The sequence below is a fragment of the Uranotaenia lowii genome, unplaced genomic scaffold (assembly GCF_029784155.1).
Source record: "Uranotaenia lowii strain MFRU-FL unplaced genomic scaffold, ASM2978415v1 HiC_scaffold_289, whole genome shotgun sequence".
Taxonomy (NCBI): Eukaryota; Metazoa; Arthropoda; class Insecta; order Diptera; family Culicidae; genus Uranotaenia; species Uranotaenia lowii.
This window is the reverse complement of record NW_026598189.1, coordinates 27793-50000: the sequence shown is the minus strand read 5'-3', so window position 1 is coordinate 50000 and position 22208 is coordinate 27793. Positions and strand designations below refer to the sequence as shown.

General features: G+C 40.4%; 1 protein-coding gene across 1 annotated transcript in view; it reads right to left on the bottom strand.

Moving 5' to 3' along the window:
• Positions 1-743: 743 nt before the first annotated feature.
• Positions 744-22208, bottom strand: part of LOC129759842 (microtubule-associated protein futsch) — a 37417-nt gene continuing 15952 nt past the window's right edge. Inside the window, exons 2-4 of the mRNA XM_055757376.1 lie at positions 15638-16019; positions 3401-15571; positions 744-3326 (exon numbers count right to left, since the gene is read on the bottom strand). Coding sequence (XP_055613351.1) covers positions 3157-3326; positions 3401-15571; positions 15638-16019 — 12723 coding nt within the window. The 3' untranslated portion in view covers positions 744-3156. The remainder of the gene's footprint in view (positions 3327-3400; positions 15572-15637; positions 16020-22208) is intronic.

The window sequence follows — 22208 nt, the reverse complement described above, 5'->3', positions numbered from 1 at the left end:
TGAATAGTTTCTTCCCTAGAAAAGGCATTTCCGGCATTTTCCTAGCACCAATCTTCTCTAAGTTGGTAGTCGTCGGGATTCGTTGATCAAAGCGGATTTTTATTATTGTTGTTTTCTGTTCTTGAAATGTCCGAAAAATTGGACAGAAATTTTGATAGAAGTTGTCACCGGGTGGTGCTTTGATAGAAAACTGTGAGAACAACAGTCCCAAGAGAGTGGGGTTAAATATTTATTCCTGCATGGATGACATTCAATTTAAACATAGCAAGCATTGGATGCTCCAAGCATAAAACGTAACAGATAATTTTGATTTTCTGTGTGTTTGGTTTTGATTCTTTTCCCACTGAATTTGGTAAGCCTAAAACAAGTTCAACCGAAACAATAAACAAGTTTTTTTTCTTCCTACGCTTTCCGAAACGATCGCCTACTATGTATGTGAAAATGAACGTTTATCAAATTTGCACCTTTTGCTGAACGAAGAATTTTGTTCTTCCGCCTTTTTAGTGTGACTACCTGTTTCCTGTTCAATGGTTTTCTGTTTTGATTACTACTATAAAAGCTTAAAATCGCGTATATATATAAAAAAATTGTCCAAATTTCTGGCCACTTCGCTTTTCTCCCTTTCACCTGACTGTTTTGTTGTTGTTGTTTTTTTTTGCAGTGCTCAGCATGTTTGTTTTATCAATTTTGGATATTGGAATTTTCTTAATGCTTAACACTTGTATTCTTTTTCTTAGTATTCGCTTGTTTTGAAACATCACTAGGCTCTCATGCACTATTTTTTTTCTTGTTTTGCTTTAATTAGAGTATCATTTAACTGTGTTTAATATTCGATCTTGAGTAGTAACTTGATTAAACCTAGTAAATATTATTTATTCTTTTCAGTGGATGATTTTTTAAAGGTTTCGATTTAGCAGTATCAAACTTGCTAGCGGAGCTGGTTGAAAGGAAAAAAGGTCAGTTGTAGAAAACTAACACAATCTTTCGAATGATGTTTTCTTTTCATTTGTTTCTGTCTTGTAATTGCTTTACACGTGCTAGCTTTCATTAGATTCAGAGATGTGTAAAACACGTGTATTTCCTTTTTTTGTTTGGTAAGATTTGAGGTTGATGTTTTGTGATTGGTTACATCAGTGCCTGTTTCGAATCGAGAAGTACCAAAGAATTGAAACGTGATAAAGTTTGTTGATTCCGTGGAAATGCATGATGATTCTTCTAACCGTTGTATCAGCTAAGGATGTTTAGATCAACATTTGTTTTTATTTTAAATATTTGTATTTTTTTCTCATATTTAATAGTAAAGTTCAAAGAGTAAAGAGATTTTTTGTTTCAGTAATAATAACCAACGCCTCATCTCCCTCGGTTGCAATTTTATTGATCATTGACGAAAGGCTGTCTCACTTCCAATTGGATTGGTTCTAATCGGGCTTACCTGCTCTAGAACTCTCTTCAGGGTTTCCGCTCTCTCTCTTTCGTAGGCGTCGATTTCAATGTATATAAAAATATACGATCTCTTTTCGGCATTTGCTAGCTTATCCTTCTTTGAGTTATCTGTCCAACGGTTCAATAGATTCAACAATCTTAAATATATCTTTGTTTCTTGTGTTTTGTTTGTTTAATGTTTTTTTCTACTTCCGAATCAATGGCCTAGGGTCTCTCAAATTCAGCAGAGATCGGAGCAAATTTGACTGTTTATCAGCACTATTTTAACAAGCATTTTCAAATTTGTTTTCGTAACAAGGTTTGGACTAAAAATGCTATTACGTTTGTTGTAAAATTGTTTCCAAAATGGCGTCGGTTTTGTTTGTGTATGTAGTTTCTTTGTTTTCACTGAGGCTCTCTACCAACTACTAGCTCGCAGGCTGTCAAAATGTGGTAGTAAATTGCTCTCTAAAATATGATGGCGTTCGTGCGTATAAGTGGTTGTTTGTATTGGTTGTTTCGAATAATACTTTAGACGGAAGTTTGCGTTCAATTTTGCTGGCCAATCTCTGCTGAGAGCTGGCGACCCTGTGTCTCGTAGAAGATTCGAATAATTATGTCATCATCTTCATGTTGCTAGGGCAATCAGTAAACGGCGATTCTCCAGAGACAGTAGCTACGGTTCCATGTTCTTTTGTCAAAAGTTGGCAATTGGATTCGAAATATACGATTCTCTTCAATAAGATTGACCTTCCTGGTCGAAATAAATAAGCCTTAGCATCGCTCGTTTACCACTATCGCACCCCACTATCGGGAATCATCAGAATTGGAACAGTTATCTTTCGAAAATATCTTTATATTTCTGTGTATGGTTTTATTTGATAAATTTCTTGTTTTTGCAACACCGTAGCTATAGGGTAATTAGTTTAAAGAATATCACAACTCTAGCTACCTTGTTTGTCATGTTAGGGTTATTTTAAATGAATCACTTTCTGTTAGCTAATGCTCTCAACTATAATTCTCGTAATGATAAGTAGGTACCTATTTAGCTCCTAGTTATACCTGGTTTCGTCTTCTTCCTTGTAGATCTTCGGCTCTTGGATTATCGACCGACTAGTTGTTGATTGGATAGAAATCGGTTTGGCTTGACTTGGTTAATTGCTGATGACGTTTGCTGTCATTTGATTTCGTTTGATTTTTGTCTGCCTTTTTGAAAGGGTTTCTTGTGTGAGTACTGTTTCTCTGCGATAAGCTCATTTTCATTGTCTTCTCCTAAGATTTGTTTTTAAGACTAGTGTTTCATAATGCTAACTAACTCCTATTAGAAATACATGGGCTTAGTCTGAGTGCTGTGATTTTTTTTGTTAAATTTATTTCTGGTTTTACTTCTGATTAAGGAACAACAACGGAAATTCGTACTCGCCCTTATCCGGTCACCGGAAAGGGTCGTCTGTCTCTATATACTATAGTAATTTCTCCGGGATCCTAGAGATCTCCAAAAAAAGCCCTAAACTAAATACTACTCCATAAGAGAGGAGAGGAAAAGGGGTCCTAATTACAGTTGGTACGCCGTCCCATTCAACCGGATCCACCCAGCCTGGAAGCTGAAGTAGAAGCACTAAGGGATTTCGAGGTCGTAGGCTTGGATTGCGTAGGGGCTTGGATCGCAGCATCTACGGCAGCGGCGGCGGCTACGTGGATATCGTTAGTGAAAGCTACAAAGATACCGCTGGCCTAGAACTCCAGCCGGTACGCCGAACAGGACGTCTCGTGATCCTGCAGGTTGATGGTGCAGCGGGCGGCCGATGGCGACAGGTCGATGTGGTATTTGGCCAGCAAATCCTCGTTCTCCGAAACCCAATAACCGAGCACGTCGGTATCGTAAGTTGGAATGATAGTTACCTCTGCAAAGTTGAAAGAAATGGAATATTACATTGGGATGCGTAGTGTCGGTAAACTCCTAAAAGACAAAACTTACCTAATTCTTTATCTTCCCAGGTTTGCTTGGCCTCCAGAAGTGCGTTGTACACTTCGCGGCTCGGTTCGGTGCCGGAGAACACGTAGTAGCGGGCCCGTACCCGCTTGAAGAACTCCACGTTGGCGTAGTACGAGTTGCCGTGGTGCGGTACGTACGACAGATCCACGTAAACCGGCTTCTTGGCCGTTGCCTTGTTCGGCGATTCGGACCGCTTGCGCAGGTTCTTCTCGTTGTTTAGCCGCGTTTTGCTCATCAGCATCTTGCGTTCCTTCTTGGGCGTTGTCTTCATGTTGTCGTCGGGTGCCGGTGCCGGCGAGGGAAGTCCAAGCGGCTTACCCCACAATGCTAGCGGGTCCTTTTCCTGACTTGTGGTTGTGGTCGTGGTAGAACTACTACTGGTTGCGGTTGTAGTACTGCTGCTGGATTGTGCGGTTGTTGAGGATTGTTGCTGTGTGCTTTGTGCTTGTGACGGCAGACCACTGGCGGTAAAGTCCAACTCCTTCTTCTGACTTTCGGCGAATGTGGTAATGGCAGAGGTAGCGGCCGTTGTTGCTGCCATAAATTCTTTTTCGCTGGAAAAGTGCATAGAAGTCGTCATTAGATCCACGGGACCCGGTTTGGTGAATGTCTTTTCGAAATCAAGGTCGGCTTCATCTAGGTATTTGCGATCGCTCGACGGTCTGTGATGGCTGGAATCTACACTGCTGTCGCCGCTCGAGGCGTACTCCATGTAGGTTTTAGTGAATGCTTTACCCGTAGAAATTGGAATAGGTACGGATTTTGTTGTGGAAGATGCTGTGGTGACGGCTGTATCGGAAATGTCTGGCAGCTGACCGTAGAAGGAAGTACTCATCGGATCCGGTTTGTAACCTGATGACAGCGAAATGGCAGACTTTACTTCTTCACTACCGTACTGAGGAGGTATGTCATCCTGGCTTTCATCGATTTCAATGTCCGATTTTTTACTCACACCAGAGCTAGAATGTTGTAGATCAAAGTCGTATGTATACTTGGTACTTGGTGAAAGTGGAGCTTGTGAAGTAACGCTCATCGGGGATCCCGGAGCGTCTTCATCGTGCCAACCAGCCACAATACGGGACGCTTGTCCCGAAGAAATGTCAGATCTCGGTGACATACCATCCTTATCGTCGTACTCCTCGGTCAAATCTCGATCTTCGGTTGAAGACAGGGTGAGGTTTGCAGGTGCCTTGGCTGGTTCTTTGATCACTTTTGTAGTTGTGGTAGTCGTTAGACTGGTGGATGTGGACATCGAATCAGCATCCTGTGTGCTTGTGTCCTCCTTTTTAGCATCGCCAGATACCTCGGTGTGAACAGAGGTGCCAACTTCAATTTTTTCTCCATCTTTGATAATGTAACGTTTTGTTGTGGTAGTTGTAGTAGTAATTGTAGTTGCCGAAGTGGCTGATTCTTTCTTTTCATCTGCAATACACTCGATTTGAGAGTCAATCATTTCCGGTGTAGAGGTGCGCGTCATGTCTGGAGTGCTCATTCCGGAGGTGGTCTTAACCTCATCAGTCTTCAGCGTATCGACCACCTTGGGGAAGGGCGATGTCGGTTTTGGGGATGATTCTGATGTTTCAATACCTGAACTATGTCCAAAGTTGATTGACTTGGACGCACTATCTGTACTACCTGTGTGGACGGACATGAGTCCGGGGCTGCTCTTGCCAGATGGTACAGATTCTTTAGGTGTTGAAATACCAGATACATCATCCTTCTGCTGCTTGACTGATGTGCTTGAAGAAGTGACCGCTGTAGTAGTACTGCTAGCAATGGTGCTTTCTACTTGTTGTCTCAATCCAAAATCTTCCTTGATAACATTCGGACTGATAGGAGCAGTTGGTGGAGTTTTGGCTCCTCCCAACAGTTCAGAACTTTCAACCTTGCTGGTTGTTGTTTGAACAACAGAAGAGGACGCATCAACAGCGCTGCTTTTAATGGTGACTTGCTTAGTTACAGTCTCGGATAGACTATCTTTTTCGATAAATGTGTTCAGAGAAACAGAGCTACCTTCCAAAGAATCTTTCTCGTGAGGGCTCACCGATTTGATACTCGATGTTTGAGATTTGTCCTTATCCAGTGACATTGGACTAGACTTTCCACTATCCAAAAGCGGGAATGCCAAAGAAGAACTCTTCTCTTCCACCTTGACGGATTCCTCTTTCTTTTCGGTGCTCTGAATTTTAGTTATGATTGATGAAGACATTTTTTCAATTTCCTTCATCGAGCTGCTGGTTTCCTTTAGAAGTTGATCAACCGCAGGAATAACCGAATCAACTTGATCAGGGCTCTCTGGCTCAGATTTCACTACTGGGAATCCCTTTGACTCTTCCTTGACTTCGGATGGGAATTGATCGGAACCGAACAGTTCCTTGACCACTTTGGATTCCGACGTTTGCTCGACGTGTTTCTCTTTGACGGTCAGTTCTTCAATTTTGGTAACACTATCCCGCGGTGTCTTCAGTATATGTAAATCGTCTCTTGATGTAGCCATGGTTTCTTCTAGAATACCCAAAGCGCTACCCTCGAATCCGATTCTCTGTGTGGTAGTTGCAGTAACAGCCGACATCGACTTCGAACGAGATTCCTTCTTTACAATTTTTTCATCACTATCGCTATGATCACTCAAAGCTGAAGTTGGACGTTCCCCATTGACGCCGGATTCGCGATGTGACAGAACTTCTTCGAATGATTGTTTGGATTCGGCCTTAGCACTCGCCGCGGATTTATCGGAAACGTGACTGGCCGCCGAAACAGGACGGGATGAATCCTTCTCGTCAGTTTTGATATCTGTCTTGGCAACCGTTTTAGTGTCTTTCTCGCTGATATGGCTAGCTGCAGATTCTGGACGTGATTGCTCCTTGGCAGCCGATTCTGGGCGCGATAATTTCGTTTCGGATTCCTCACCACCGCAGCTGGAAGGAGAATCTGGACGTGAGAATTGCTTCTCGTCCGGAATGGGTTCTCCGTGGTAGCTTGCTGATGAATCTTTCCTAGCGAGATCCTTCTCTGGGATGGTTGATTCTGTTGTTTGCTTTGGCAAAGTTGTCGCTTCATCTGCTCCACAACTATCCGGTGATTCGGGCCTTGAAAAATCTTTCGGTTCATCCATTGCTTCTTTTGAAGTTTCTTCAGTAATCGCACCCTCTACCTTTTCTACCTTCTTGTTGATTTCAGTTTCTTTTTCTGAAATTTGAGAAGGTTTAGCATCTTTGGTTGATTCCCCTTCATCTTCAGCGCAGCTAGCTGGAGATTCCGGTCGAGAGAAAGATTTTTCCCCCGGTATGGGTTCTCCGTGATAGCTGGCATTTGAATCCTGACGGGCCAAGTCCTTTTCAACGAAGAAAGATTCTGGCTCCTTGGCCGGAATGTGCTTATCGCTCGAGCAGCTGGCCGGAGAATCTGGCCGCGAGAAATCACTTCCGGCTGACTGTTCGACTACTTTCGTAGTGGCTGCGCTATCATCGATGTGCTGTGTTGCAGAAGCTGGACGAGATACTTCCTTCTCATCTTTGGCTGGAGATTTGGTACCACTTGCAACCGATTCCGGTCTAGATCCAGCTTTATCGTCGGGTTTCAGCTCCTTCATCGGAGACTTATCGTCAGCGACCGATTCCGGACGAGATTGATCCTTATCGTCTAATTTTGCTAGTTCACTAGTATGACTTGCCACAGAAACTGGTCTAGACGATGCATCTTTTTGCTCGGCTTGACTAACCGCAGATTCCGGTCGCGAAGCTTCCTTTTCCTTTGCATCTGTCTCAGATGCCGGTTTGTCGCTTACATGACTCGCGACAGATTCCGGTCGCTGTTCTTCTGTTTTCTTGCCCTCGTCGGCAGTTTTATCACTAACATGACTAGCAACTGATGACGGTCTTGAAGTATCTTTAGCTTCAAGTTTTTCACTGACATGACTAGTTGCTGATTCGGGTCTTGAAATCTCCTTATCGATTATTTTTTCCTCAGCCTTTTCAGTCGTTGACTTTTCGCTTATGTGACTCGCAACTGATTGGGGCCTTGACTCAGTTTTCTCCAACAATTTGCTATCAGTCTCTGCTGCTGCTGATTCCGGACGTGATTCTGTCTTTGTGGAGGCTTTATCATCGACTGGTTGAGCCGATTTCTCACTGACGTGGCTTGCAGCCGACTCCGGACGCGATTCAGCTTTTGTTGACAGTTTATCTTCGGAAGCTTGGGCGGATTTCTCAGATGGCACTTTCTCACTAATGTGGCTAGCTGCTGATTCTGGCCGTGATTCAGCTTTTGTTGACAATTTGTCTTCGATACCTTCAGCTGATTTATCAGATGAAGCCTTCTCACTTACATGGCTGGCAGCAGATTCTGGTCGCGATTCAGCTTTTGCTGATAACTTATCTTCAATACCTTTAGTGGATTTCTCAGACGGAGCCTTCTCGCTAACATGGCTAGCTGCAGATTCTGGTCGTGATTCTGCTTTTGTTGACAATTTGTCTTCGGTAGCTTCAGCTGATTTCTCAGATGGAGCCTTCTCACTGACATGGCTAGCAGCAGACTCGGGTCGCGATTCAGCTTTTGTCGACAGTTTGTCTTCGATGCCCTGAGCTGATTTATCAGACGGAGCCTTCTCACTTACATGACTTGCGGCTGAATCCGGGCGCGATTCAGCTTTGGTGGACAATTTATCATCATCGTCTTTAGTGAATTTGTCAGATGAGGCTTTCTCACTTACATGACTGGCAGCAGATTCTGGTCGCGACTCAACTTTTGTAGGCAACTTATCTTCAGTACCCTGAGCTGACTTCTCAGACGGAGCCTTTTCACTTACATGGCTGGCAGCAGATTCTGGTCGTGATTCAGCTTTTGCCGACAACTTATCTTCAGTACCCTGAGCTGATTTATCAGACGGAGCCTTTTCACTTACATGGCTGGCAGCAGATTCTGGTCGCGATTCAGCTTTCGTTGACAATTTTTCTTCGGTAGCTTGAGCTGATTTCTCAGATGGAGCTTTCTCACTAACATGACTGGCTACAGATTCCGGACGCGACTCAGCTTTTGTAGACAACTTATCCTCAGCATCATGAGTTGATTTCTCAGATGGAGCTTTTTCACTCACATGACTGGCTACAGAATCTGGTCGCGATTCTCCTTTGGAGGAAGTTTTATCTGCAGTTTCTTGAGTCACTTTGTCTGATACGTGACTGGCTACGGATTCCGGTCGTGATTCAGCTTTCGCAGATGCTGGCACGGATTTTTCAGATTCAGCTTTTTCTTCGACGTGACTGGCAGCAGATTCTGGTCTTGACTCGTGAGTTTTGGTCGGGGATTTGTCATCAGCGCCAGATGTTGGCTGTTCTGTAGCTTTCTCACTAACATGGCTGGCTACTGATTCAGGTCGCGATTCAGCTTTTGTTGACAATTTGTCTTCGGTAGCTTGAGCTGATTTCTCAGATGGAGCCTTCTCACTAACATGACTGCCTACAGATTCCGGTCGCGACTCAGTTTTAGTAGACAACTTATCCTCAGCATCATGAGTTGATTTTTCAGATGGAGCTTTCTCACTAACATGGCTGGCTACTGATTCAGGGCGAGATTCTCCTTTCGTAGATTGTTTGTCATCGACTGCTGGACCCGATTTATCGTCAGTGGTTTTGTCACTCACGTGACTAGCAGCTGACTGAGGGCGTGAAGTTTCCTTGTCAGCCGGTGATGTCTGTAAAGAGGCAGTCGACACTTTCAATATGTCGCCTTTGTCGCTACTCTCTTGTTTAGGATCCTTATCACTTGTATGACTTATTGCAGAAGCTGGTCGTGAGTCTGGTTTTTCTATAGATTCATCCTTCAAATCGCTGCCCTTTTCACTAACATGACTCGCGACAGATTGTGGTCGAGATACTGTAGACTCATCGACTTTAAGGTCATCTGTAACTATAGGTTTATGATTAGCCACCGATGCTGGTCTTGAAAAAGTCAACTTCTCTTCGATTTGATCTGCTTGAGATATCTTCTGTTCACTAGCTTCTTTCTCACTCGTATGACTAGCAACGGATTCTGGACGAATTTCGGCTGCAGCCAACTTTTCGTCAATATGGCTAGTTTGCGATTCTGGGCGAGAAACGTCCTTCGCTTCCATCTTATCGGATGGTGCTTTTTCACTCACATGGCTTGCAACAGACTCGGGTCTAGAGGCATCTTTCTGTTCAGCCTCTTTTTTAACATCTATCGGCTTGCTAGCTTCGCTTACATTACTGGCAACTGACTCTGGACGTGACTGTGTCTTCTCCTCGATTCCTTTGGTCGAATCACTCACATGACTAGCAGCAGATATTGGCCTGGAGATCGATTGGGCATCTTTCTCTTCTGTTTTCGCAGCTTCGACGGTATCTGACACATGACTGGCTACCGATTCTGCTCTCGATGATGATTTTTCTATTGATTCTTCTTTCTTATCATCCAATTTGCCCTCAGGCTTGTCAGCGGACATTTCTTCATCGATATGTGCTTTGACAGACTCGGGTGGCGATTCATGTTTCGCTTGATCCTTATCACTGATATGCGAAGCGACCGATTCAGGCCGAGATGTTTTTGAATCCGGTTTTGCATCTACATCATCCTTTCGCGACGCAGCTGATTCGGGCCTGGAAGCTCCTTCAGCAGCATCTCCTTCCGACTTGGCATCGATCTTCGTCGCTGATTTTTCACTCAAGTGACTTGCCGCCGACTCTGGGCGAGAAGTCTGGGCATCCAGTTTCGTATCAGCTTTTTCGCTCACATGACTGGCAACTGATTCCGGTCGGGAAACTTTGTCCGTTGCAACCAGTACACTTTCGTCCATTTTAGTTTCCTGTTCTGTTAGTGATTTTTCCGACACAGTCTTCTGGCTTGTGACTGATTCGGGACTAGACAGTTCATCAGCCTGCTTGGAAGTCGGAGCAGTATCTTTTTGCAGTTTGTCACTATCGGCAAAAACTTCCTGATCCGCCTTTTCTGACTCCTTAAGGAAATCTGTAACAGCTTTAACGTCGGCAGCATCTTCCTTCAAGTCGCTGATATGACTGGAGATTGAGTGAGCTCTTGATGAATCGCGCTCATCGACGATGGAACTTTCGTCCTTCGTGTAATCACGCTCGCTGAATGTGCTGAAAGCAGATTCACGTCTCGAATCATCAATCAGATCCATATGCTGCTCTACTAGTGATTCTTTACGATCTTCTGCAACTTTTTCGGCAGGCTTCTTCGCATCGCTCACAACCTTCTCGGGAAGCTCGTGTTTGTCTTTCTCCTCTATGGATGTTGGGGAAGTTTTCAGCTCCGGAGATGATTTACCGGAAGACGCTGGACTGGTTTTTTCCTCAGGTTTTATTTCTGGCAGTTTCGGTTTTTCAGGTTTTTCATCCTCACTTTCTTCTGCTTCTTCAGATTCGTCTTCCACCTTTATTTCGGGTGTGATCTTTCCAGAGAGTGTAGGTTCTGGGGTAGCCGATTTTGAAAAGGTAATCGTTCCTGGTGGGCAAATATCGATTTCTTCACCTCCGTCTTCGCTACTAGCGGTTACTAACATTCGTTGAACAGTTCCGACGTCTTCCTCTCGAGTTGCAGTTCCCTGGGATAGCCGGCGCTCTAACTCCTGAGCATCGAATCCAGGTATAATTTCTTCAAGGCCTTTATCCGACTTCAACACTTCGGCTACGTTGGCAACAATCTTGGCCACATCTTCAGGAGTTCTTGCACGAGGAGGGACTCCGATTGGTTCAAGTTTAGGAGAAGAGAATTTTTTGTCGTCTTTCTGTGGTGGACTTGTGCGATCCTCTTCTTCCTCCTCTTTGATCTCTCGCAGATTGGCATCTTCAAAGGCAGAATATTTAACCTCTTCAATTACATAAGATGCCGCAATTTTGTTAGATTCGATCTCCTCGAGTTCTTTGTCTTCGTCAATGTGCTGCGGAATGTTGACGAGGCATTTGAGCTTATCAACTTCGCCAACAGGAGAATCGACCGTTGTTATGTGTGTTTCGCGAAGCTCTTGAGTGAAAGTACGTTCGAAACCGAATGGAGGTTCGAATGCACCAGCTTCCGACGAAGGTTGTTTTGATGTGTCTACCTTTTCGCACACTTCCTCAACAACTTCCTTAGCCTTCAGCTCTTCAATTTTGTCGGTAACCTCTTGCAATCGAGCTTCGACCTGTTCAGTTTTGTCCTTGATCTTTGTTTCTACTTTGTCGGCAATTTTTTCGATTCCAGATTTTATTCCTTCAGAAATTCCTCCAAAGAATGAACTGATTCCGGTTTTGGCCTTTTCCTGGGCTTTTTCGACGGTTTGATTGATTTCCTCTTCAAGTTGTTTCTTGGTTTCGTCCAACTTACCGGATACTTCTTCCTTGATATCCTTGGCTAGTTTTTCCAATTCCTGCTTTTCAATAGCAATAGTGGATAAAATTTCATCGGCCTTCGCCGCCTTTTTGGCAACATCTTCTTTGACTGCTTCAACTCCCGATGCTATGTTTTCATCCATTTGCTTAGCTTTGTCTTGTAATTCTGTATTGATAGCGTCAGTTTTGCTAGTTATTTGCGCCAATACATCGTCTGTTTTTGCGATCACTGTTTTTTCGGCTTGTTCGCCGAGTTTGACAACGGTGTCTTCGATTTCCGCTTTCATTGTTTCAATGATTTCATCTTTTTGTTCAACTACTTGCTTCACCATTTCATCTTTCATTGTTACCAACTCAGAAGTGGTTTCTTTGGCCTTGTCGTCTATAATCTGCTTGAGGACGTCCAATTTTTCTTCAGCCTTCTGTGGTGCGCTCCATATCTCGTCCAAAATCGAGGTTTCAGCAGGCATTGGGACTTTGGGTTCAACTTTGGTTGGGATGATTTCTTCTTCATGCACCGACTTTTTATCTTCATCTGTATCGATTTCCATATGTCCCTCTGCTGGTGTCACAGGTTTGGCTTGTGTTTTAGTTATTTCTGGTTGTTTCTTAATGACATCCTCTTGCGCAATAATTTGTGATTCGAGATCCTTCAAGATGGCCTCGTCGTCTAGTTCAACTTTGGCCGCAGCCGTTTGTGGTTCTAGTTTTGGTGGTTTTTCTACATTAAGGTCCTTATCTACCTTTTCGATGATTTCTTCTTTCACCTCATCCTGTGCATTCTTTACTGTATCACAAAGTTTATCACTTTCAGCCGACTTATCCGCCACTACTTTATCAGTCTTTTCTGGTGTCGTTTCTTCAGTCTCCTTCTTTTGTGCCAAAGCTTCCGGCTTCTCCTTGGTGTCGTGTTCCTTCTCATCTTCCTTATCCTTATCTTCGCTGTACTCTTCGAAATCGGCTTCTTCGTGAACGGGCAAATCAGCAACCTCATCGGGCGTTTTGACGACATCTCGCATATGAGCTTGCTGTGCGCTGAACTGCATCTTGGCTGGAGTCGGTCGTTCCAAAGGCTCATAAACCGTTGGAAGGGGAGGCGCTACTTCAACTTCTTTGGTTTCTTCTTTGACGTGTTTCTCTTCGATGACGAGATCTTCCTTGATTTCATCGAGAGGAATCCGTTCATCTTCTGGAAGTGTCGGTGCAGTTGTTGTTGCACCCGATTCGGCCGTGGCTGAAATTCTCTCTTCATGATGGCTCTCGTGTGGTGGCCCTATCTGTTCTTTGTGAACAGGTTCAGGCTCTGCTTCATCACGTGTATCACTGGTTTTCTTAGTGCTACTGATTTTGTCATCCGGACTGATGGATGACATTTCCTCGGTTTTCAATCCATCCATCGAAGTCTCCATTTTCGATTTAGCAATTTCTTTAGCAGAGGCAATAATGTCCTGTACCTCTTCTTCCAGATCTTGCTTGTGTTTTGGAGAGAATTTTCCCTTCACTTCCTCCTTGTCAGCTTCCTCCGCTTCTTTATCATCAGTTTCTTTGATTTCTTCCTCTTCAGCTTTCTCTGCAACTTCGGCTTCCCCTTCGATGACTTCGACGACAGCAGCAGCCTCACCGTCATCTTCTTTTCCAGCGTCTTCTTTCTCTTTCTCATCTTCGATGCTGTCACGCTTACGTTTTTCAGACTCTTGTGAATCTCGTTGATGTTTTTGGATTTCTTCTTCTTTGGTGGCACTGCTTTCGTGTTCATTCACGGAATCCTCAGTGTACTGTTCTTCTTTTTCAATAATAAGATATTCTTCTTCCTCTTCGGGTTCCGTGGCGCTGTCGTGAATTTCGCGATGTTCATCCAGAAGTTCGCGGTGCTTTCCCTTGCCCAAATCTCGCTGAAAGACAGCTTCGATCTCTCGTACAGCTTCTTGCTCTTCCTTAAGCTCCGCAAGCTGTTGCTGTTGCATGGTGTCAATGTCTGAAGTACTTTCGATTGAACCTGCTGCACCTGCCGCTGCCGTATCTGCAATACGTCTATGGACTGCAACAACAGCTTCGTCGGCGCTCGGTGTAGATACCAAACTCGAGTCAGTCGTTCCGTTCTTATCCAGCTTAGCTTTGCGAATAACGGCGTCTTTTTCAGATTTCAGCACCTTCTTTGCTTTTATTGGACTTCCACCAGTAGCTGTAGAGGGTGCTGCGCCTTTGGGTCGACGCGAGATAGGTTTGCGTTCAACTTTCGGAGCAGCTTCTTTCTTCTCAGCAGCTGGCTTAGGAACTGATGGAGCTTTGGCAATCGGACGCTGTCGAGCCTCAAGTACCTTTCGATTGTTGGCATCTTTCGCGCTTTTAGCTGGTGTGCTTTTCGGGCTAGCTTTTCCTGGTTTTGAACTAGCAGGTCGGGTTGTTTTTGGAGGCCCAGTCGAGGATTTCTTTGGTTCCTCATCCTTCTTGTCAGCAGTGCCGTTGGTTAATTTTGGTTCAGCCGTTTTCTTAGGTGTGGTTGGAGATGATTTGGTAATTTCTTCTTTCTTCTTGATTGGTTTGGATGTTTTAACTGGTGGTTTAGAATCGATTCGTGACCGAGTAGTTGCTGGGCGGTTTATTTTCTTGGTGACCTTGGTGTCATCCTTGGCTGTTGGTGACTCAACTTTCTTGATTTCTTGTATATCGTCATCTTTCTTCTCTTTGTCTTGGTCGGGTTGTTTTTCTGAAATGACTTCAGCTGTTACTTTCTTCTCTGTATCATCTTTCTCTGATCCGGCATCGGACGCGGAATCTTTCTTCTCATCGGCGTCACTTTTCTTTCCGGATTCGATAATTTTGTTGTCAACTTTCTTAACATCGACTGATTTGGTTTTGAACGATCTCGTCTTGCTGGCCTCGATTTTGGCCGTAGCAACCGTTGACTTGGTGATGTGTTTCTCCAGCTTGGCTTCATCGGCAGAGCTATCCATAGTATCGGATGCGCTTTTGACCGACTCGGCTAGTTTGTTGTCGATCATTTTCATTTTATTATCAATAATCTTATTATCCTTCTCAGATGGTTTAGTTACTTTGGACGGAAGGATTGGCTCGGGAATGATCTTATCGATGGAAGATGATTTGAGTGATTTCTTGGTAATTGTTTGCGTTGAAATGCTCGGTGCGATGGATTTGACCGTACACACTGGATGACGCATGAATTCCACATTCTTGATCTTTTCAAGTCCTTCAAGGATTTTGTACTCTGGAGCCGATCCAGGGAAGAGGATTCTCGTTATATTGTCCTCCGGGTTAGCAGGAGTCCAGACTAGCAGTGCACATATAGAGATAATATTTTGCATCGGGAACGTGAATTCCTTTGAATCTTTGGGTGCGAAAAGTCTTGAGTCGGCAGCATGCCATTTGGCAATGAAATCTTTAACTTCCTTCGAGTCTTTGGCTGGACTAATCACGTACATGTCCAAGGTGCCGTGACCGACTTTGTGGTACAGATTGATAGGATCGGCATCACGGTAACAGTTTTGTGCCTTCAGGTTCAATGACTTAAGGTTTGTAACAATCTGGTGACCTTCCTCAATTAAATCCACTAGCAAAGGATCGCGATCTTTATCACCGTCTGGACTGAGAAGACCTTTGCGCTCTGGAATGTTACAGAAGAAATGTCCAATCTGCGGATACACGTGGGCCTCGTTCTTCCTTTCGACAACTGCTGAGATACCCTTGATGTTTGTGTTGTTAATCCTAGTCATAAGGACAGCGTCCAGTCGGTCCAAATGGCGTACGAAATCCCAGAAGCAAGATTTCCTGCTGAAGCCTCCGTCCACTAAAAGTGAAATAAAAAAAAACGTGTTTGGTACCAAACTACGAAATGTCTATCTCGGCAACTTACCCAGCATATTGAAACCGTTGATTCCAAATAGTGCGGCATCACCTTGTCCACCGGGGAAGACGTACAACGTCGGATGGCTAAAGCGGATGTTTCCCACTACGTCGGAGCTCTCAAGCAGTTCGGAAATTTCCGTCGGCACAATCATCGAAGCCAGATAGTCCACGAATGCATTCAACTTGTCGCTGCCCGAGCTCAGCACATCCACCGGATTGAGGCGAATGCGGCAGAGCCGGGCAAAGGACTTCTCCTGGATGGCTGCCCAATTCCCGACCGTAGCACAGTGAACGTCCATCGTGATGGTGTCCGGATAAGCGCGCAACACCCGCTGCACCTCGTGCTCCTGGAACGCCTCCATGAAGTCCACCACCGAGAATGTCCCGTCCTGTGGGAAAAAGAACGAAAAGAAAAACAAAACTATTCAAGATTTTTCTCGTCTACAGGTCGGGTTGGTTAATGTTACGAAGGCATTATTTCATCACAACGTTTTTCGTTCGTTGAAACAGAACGAGTTGAGCTTAACCCCTTTTGATAAAGCTCAGACCACAGATTCAAAAATTCAAAAATTGATCAGAAATTTCAGATCTATTCGGACAAAGCACAGTGTGAAACCATTTTTTGGATTAAGTCATCTTGTCGAAAGGACTGCTTATAAATAGTTATGAGAATTATACGCGAGTTGAGAGGGCAACTTAAAAAAACGACCCGTTGAGAGAACAACGATTAAATATATGAAACACATTTTCTTTGAGTGGACCGGTTTAGAAAAAAAAGAATCAGCCGTTCGAGAGGATGACCGACATTCACGAGCGAATCGAAAGGAGCTATAAAAAGGACGAAAAAGCAGCTAGTTGAGAGGAGAGACATAAAACTCCCTAATTGTTTTTCTAGTTCTCTAGTTGTTCTCTTGTTCATGAGAATTTTAGTTTTTTTTGGAGGATTCTTTGTCAGTATCTAAAAATGCCACAGGGAGTTGAAATTTGACGATTTGGAGATATTTAAGGTGTTTATGGATATTTTATAGCAAACTAGCTGACCCGGTAAACTTCGTTTTACCTTTTACTAAATAAAACGTTAAGAAATATTTAACTATATCTACACATTTTTAACTTATTCGTACTAATAATCACAGGTTTGAAGAACCTCTTAGCTGAATGAAACTATGATTTCAAAGTAGTCGAAGATTCCTTTGAATTCAGCTACAGTATTTGAAAGACCCAAATACTAGTATATTCACTAGCGAAGTCGATAACCCACTGAGGATGCTAGCAAGTAGCTAGTGAAATACTAGTATTTGGGTCTTTCAAATACTGTAGCTGAATTCAAAGGAATCTTCGACTACTTTGAAATCAAACTTATTCGTGCTTCCAAAATAGTATTCATTAAAATCGTCTTGGAGTTTTCCGAGTTGTGTCCCATTTCAAGTTGATTTTGAATGGGAGCCCCTTTCCATAAAAGTGAGATTTTCGAGGCTATTTTACAAACTTTCTCTGACCCAAAAAACCCTCGGATGCCAAATTATACTTCATTTCGACCGTCCGTTTATACGTGATGGTGTTACAAAGAAAACGCCTCCATTTTTATATATAAGATGTGGAAAAGAAAGAATTTTGTATGAGGACCTCCCTTCCATAAAAAGTTAAATTCTTGAAACTATTATACAAACCATCTCTGACCCGAAAAAGCCTCGGATACCAAATTTCACTTCATTCCGACCGACCATTCATACGTGATGGTGTTACAAAGGAAACGCCTCCATTTTTATATATAAGATAGTTACTCGTACAAAATGAGACATTTTCTTGGGTGCAATAAGGTATGGGAAGTAGTTAAGGAAAAAAATACAAAAAGACAAAAAAGACTAAAGAAAAAAAGAACAAAGGAAAAAAAGATCAAAGGAAAAAAAGAACAAAAGAAAAAGAAGAATATAAAAGATAAAAGAAAAAAAAACAGAAGCAAGAAAGAAGAAAGAACAAAAGGAGAAAGAAAAACAGAAGAAAAAAGAATAAAGAAATAAGGGAGCCTAAAAAGAAGAAAGAAAAAAAAGAAGCAAGAAAAAAAGAAAGAAAAATAAAAAAAGAAGGAAGCAAACAAAAAAAAAAAATAAAAGAAAAAAGAAATACAGAATAAGGGAAAAAAGAAAGAAAAAAAAAGATAAAAAACCGATATAGAATAAAACAAAAATGAACAAAGAAGTAAGAAATAAAGAAGCCGGAAAAAATAAAACAAAAGAACGAAAGATAGAAAAAGATCGAAATAATAAAAACATCAAAAGAAAAAAAAATCCAAATAAAACAAAGAAAATGAAACAGGAAAAAATAAAAAATATATAAAAAACAATTTAAAAATATATTTAAAAAAATTAAAAATATAAAAAAATATTTAAAAAAATTGAAAAATACCTACGAAATTTTTTTTAACAAAAAATTTTTTTTTTAAAAAATTCAAAAAATTAAAAATTAAAAAAATTAAAAAAAAAAATTAATAAAAAATTCAAATTGTTTTTTGAAATTAAAAAAGAAAATTAAGAAAATTTAAAAACAGTTAAAAGAAATAAAGAAAATTTAAAAACAATTTAAAAAAATATAGAAAATTAAAAAAAAAGAAATTTAAAAAAATTCATAAAAAAATAAAAAAAAATAAAAAAATTAAAATCAAATAAAAAAAATTTATAAAATAAAAAAAATTGAAAAAAAATAAAAAATAAATGGAAAAGAAAATTAAATTAAAATAAAGAAAATTAAAAAAATGAAGAAAATGAAAAAAAAATGAAAAAAAATTAATGAAAATAAAAATAAAATAAAATGAATAAAAAATAAAAAAAATGAAAATAAAAATAAAATAAAAAAAATTCATTCAAAATTTAAAAAAAATAAAAAAAAATTTAAAAAGTAAAAAAAAAAATTAAAAAAATAAAATAAAAAAAATTAAAAAAAAAAATAAAAAAAATTTAAAAAAAATAAATAAAAAAAAAGAAAAAAACAGAAAAAAACAAATACAAAGAGAAACTGATAAAAAAAAGAAACAGAAATTAAAAAAAAAAACAAAAAAAATCAAAAAATGAAAAAAATAAAAATAAGAAGAAAAACCAAAAAAAAACAAGAAAAAAACAGAAAATAGAAAAAAAAAAAATGAGAAAAAAAAGTTATAATAAACGAAAAAAGAAATGGAAAAAGGAGAATCTATAAAAAAAAATGAAAAAAAGAAACATGGCAAAAAGGAAACATGAAAAAAAAGGAAAAAATGGAAAAAAGAAAAGAAAAAATGAAAAAAAATAATTAAAAGATAAAAAGAAAAAGAATATAGAAAAAAGAAAAATAGAAAAAATTAAAAATGAAAAAAAAATGGTGAAAAGGAGAAAATGGAACAAAGAAAAGAAAAAATATATTTAAAAAAGGGAAAAAAAAGTTCTGTCATGTGTTGTGACTCAACTTGGTTGTATAATTCTACTGAATCAAAGCATTCGAAAGATCCGATTTATTTAACCACGGTATAAGAAAAGTTAAGATACTGGTGTTTCGATTGTAACATTACTATCTTCATCAGTGGTTCAATCGAAAACGCTCAATGAAAAAGATAGTGAGTTGCTATCGAAATATTGCGGTAATTGCACCTATTTAGACTCCTGTGCAAATAATTTCCACGCAGAAATATTTTCGCACTGACTCACACATAGACAACCAGTGTCAGTTTTTCAAATCAGCCGTTGCTCGCTTCTGATTTTCGAATCACATTTCCAAACGGCACAATCGTTATTGTTTTGGCGAAAATTATTATGAAATGCGAACCAAGGAGTTTATAATAACGAAAATTGACCGATCAACAAATGAAAAGAAACGAACAGAAAACAGAATGCATTCTGTACATTCGGGTACAAGAATGTAATTGGAACAAATAAATCATGCATTTCGGGCGTTTTACGAAGTACTGAAATTAGCCAAAAAATTATGGATTCACTGACAATTTTTACTGACACACCAGTCGCAATTGTTTTTAATACAATTTATCCAACGTAGTAAAGAATATCGATATGTGTCATTGTCTATGTATAGGTCTGTGAGCAGATTTTACTGCGCGCAAATTATTTGCACGGGGGTCTAAATAGGTGCAATCTGCGCATTTTGTTAAAGACGGCGTTGATTTTTTGGTAGAAATAATTTGAAGTAACTGAACTCTGATGTTGGTCCTTTTTTCATATAGTCCCTTTCCAACTTTTAGCACATGATAGTTTATATAAACAATGTGATGGTGTTAGTGAGTGCGGAATTGTTATCTGTCAAATCAGATTCTCTCAGTAGTCTAAAAATTCATGAAATTGACAATACCGGTGTCTGAACTTTTCTTATATCGTGGTTGAATTAAACTAACTTTAAAAACAATGAACTAAATACACTAACCTAACTTGAAACATAGACTCTTTCAAGGTAAGAAAATCAACTAAATTGAAAAACCGACAGGTTTAACAAAATTTACATTATTTTTTAAATCGATATCATTTTGGAAAGATTGAACTTTTTTTAAATTTAAAATTATCCAAGTAATGACAATAATACTGATCATATTTCTTGGCTAAAAATATCATTTTTTTAGATATGACTATTATCGAAAGTTGGAACGGTCCCTTATGCCGATTTTGAAAAAAAAAAACAAAATTGTAAAGTTAGTTGTAATGGTAGTGAAAAAACTAATTGAACATTAATATTTTGTAAAACATTGAATTGGAATTTAAAATAAATATAACAAAAATTTAAAACAAAATACTGGAGAAAGCACCTCGTAAGCACCATAAGTTCCATTGCTGAAATTGCAATCCAAATTTTGAAATCTTTATTTAAGATCCGAGATCCGAAAAAATTACAACTAGGCACAATAAAACAAGGCATGATTGAGCGCTTTAATGATTTTGAGTGGCAGTCATAATTTCAAATCTTCCGAGCGATGTTAAATAGGTGTTAGGTTAGTGTAAAGATAAGCAATAACCAAACTGAATGGGACGATAGAAAATTCTACTTAAAATAGCTTACTCCTAAAATTAAAAATATGCAAAAATCCTCTGCACGATCAGGAATAATACAGTAAAAGATGATTTTGTCAATCGTGATGCTGTTCCTCCACCAACAGTTGTAGTTCGCGTTTTTTCGGTCCCTTGCGGTTCTGCAATTGTCGTTTTTTCTGACGCCATCTCCGTAACAGCCTGTGTTCCATTATTCTGTTCGCTCGGAAATTCACAAAGATCCAAGTTGCATGTTTTACAGATGCTTCCAAGGGGGAATTTGGAGCAAAAATTATAGCCCGCAAAGGTACAGGCTCGAAAGAAGAACGAGGCCGCGACCGTTGACATTCCTAGCCCGAAACACACGAACTGGACCGGTTCGGGGGGAGCTACCAGCGGCAGATCTGGATTTAACACCTTAAACTTAGAATGTATCGTCAAAACCGTTTCGGTGCGACACTGGATCGGTTCCCCCTGGCACTGGCTGTCCGAATTCGACACACATCCGAAGCAAATCAATGCAGTTCCTTGACCTGGGAGATTGTTGATAGATAACCACTTTGATGGAAAATTATAAGTAAAATTAACTCACCAAACAAGTGGAAAACCAGGGTGCAGGTCAAAACCGAAAGGTTTAGCATACCCAAAAGAGCCATGGTGTCAGTGGAGCTTCTGAAAGTTGCACTCCTTTTATAAAGACTGAAGACTGTACAATTTTTATCAAAAAATTATCTGTGTGTGTACGTTTCAAAACACGTGGAAGCAATTCAGAATCCCGATCGTTCGGTCCAATGGGTATAATTTACACTTTCTCTGTTATCTTCACTGTTGTTAAGGAGAGCAAGTTTGTTGTCCAACTACCAGAAGTGTAAGTTTAAATTGACCTAACTTTGTTCTCGCGTTCAACCATAGTCCACAGAAAAAGGTCTCACCCCACATTTAATAAAACAAAATATGTTGACTAAAATTCAGTGCGGTTTTTTGATTGTTTTTTTTTTTAATTTCATTTTTTATGTAAGTTTCACCATCACTTTTAAGAGCTTAATTCGACCAATTGTTGCCTTCAACGGTACCATAAGCTTACTTCGTGTTAAGCGTATTGCTCAATGTGTTTTTATTTATACCAAGAAAGTTTTACCGAGCTGATTTTTTTTGGTAATCTGCAATTAATCGTCTATTGTTGGTTACTGAAATCAGGCGTATATCGATTCAAGGGATTCAAACAGTAATGATTTTTTTTTATCTATATTTGCATTTGTAGATTAGTAAGTTTATAGCAATGTGGTACAAAGAAGGTGATGAACAAACACGCACACTATTACAGAACTCGTTATTCAAAAAGTAAAAAGGTAAACAAAGCCTACGTCACTTGCCAGGATGTTTATGTATCCTAAGCGAGAATCGTAAACAGCTGTTGGCAATGATTTTTTTCTCTATAGTTTTCGCTGTTGGTTGTTTGTTTGAAAATTCAACTGACGTCACGAATTGTCATGGTAACAATGTTTACAAAAAAAAATTTTTACTAACACTTAGCACGGGATTCCCATCGCCACCTGAGCTATGTATACAGGTTGGGTTTAT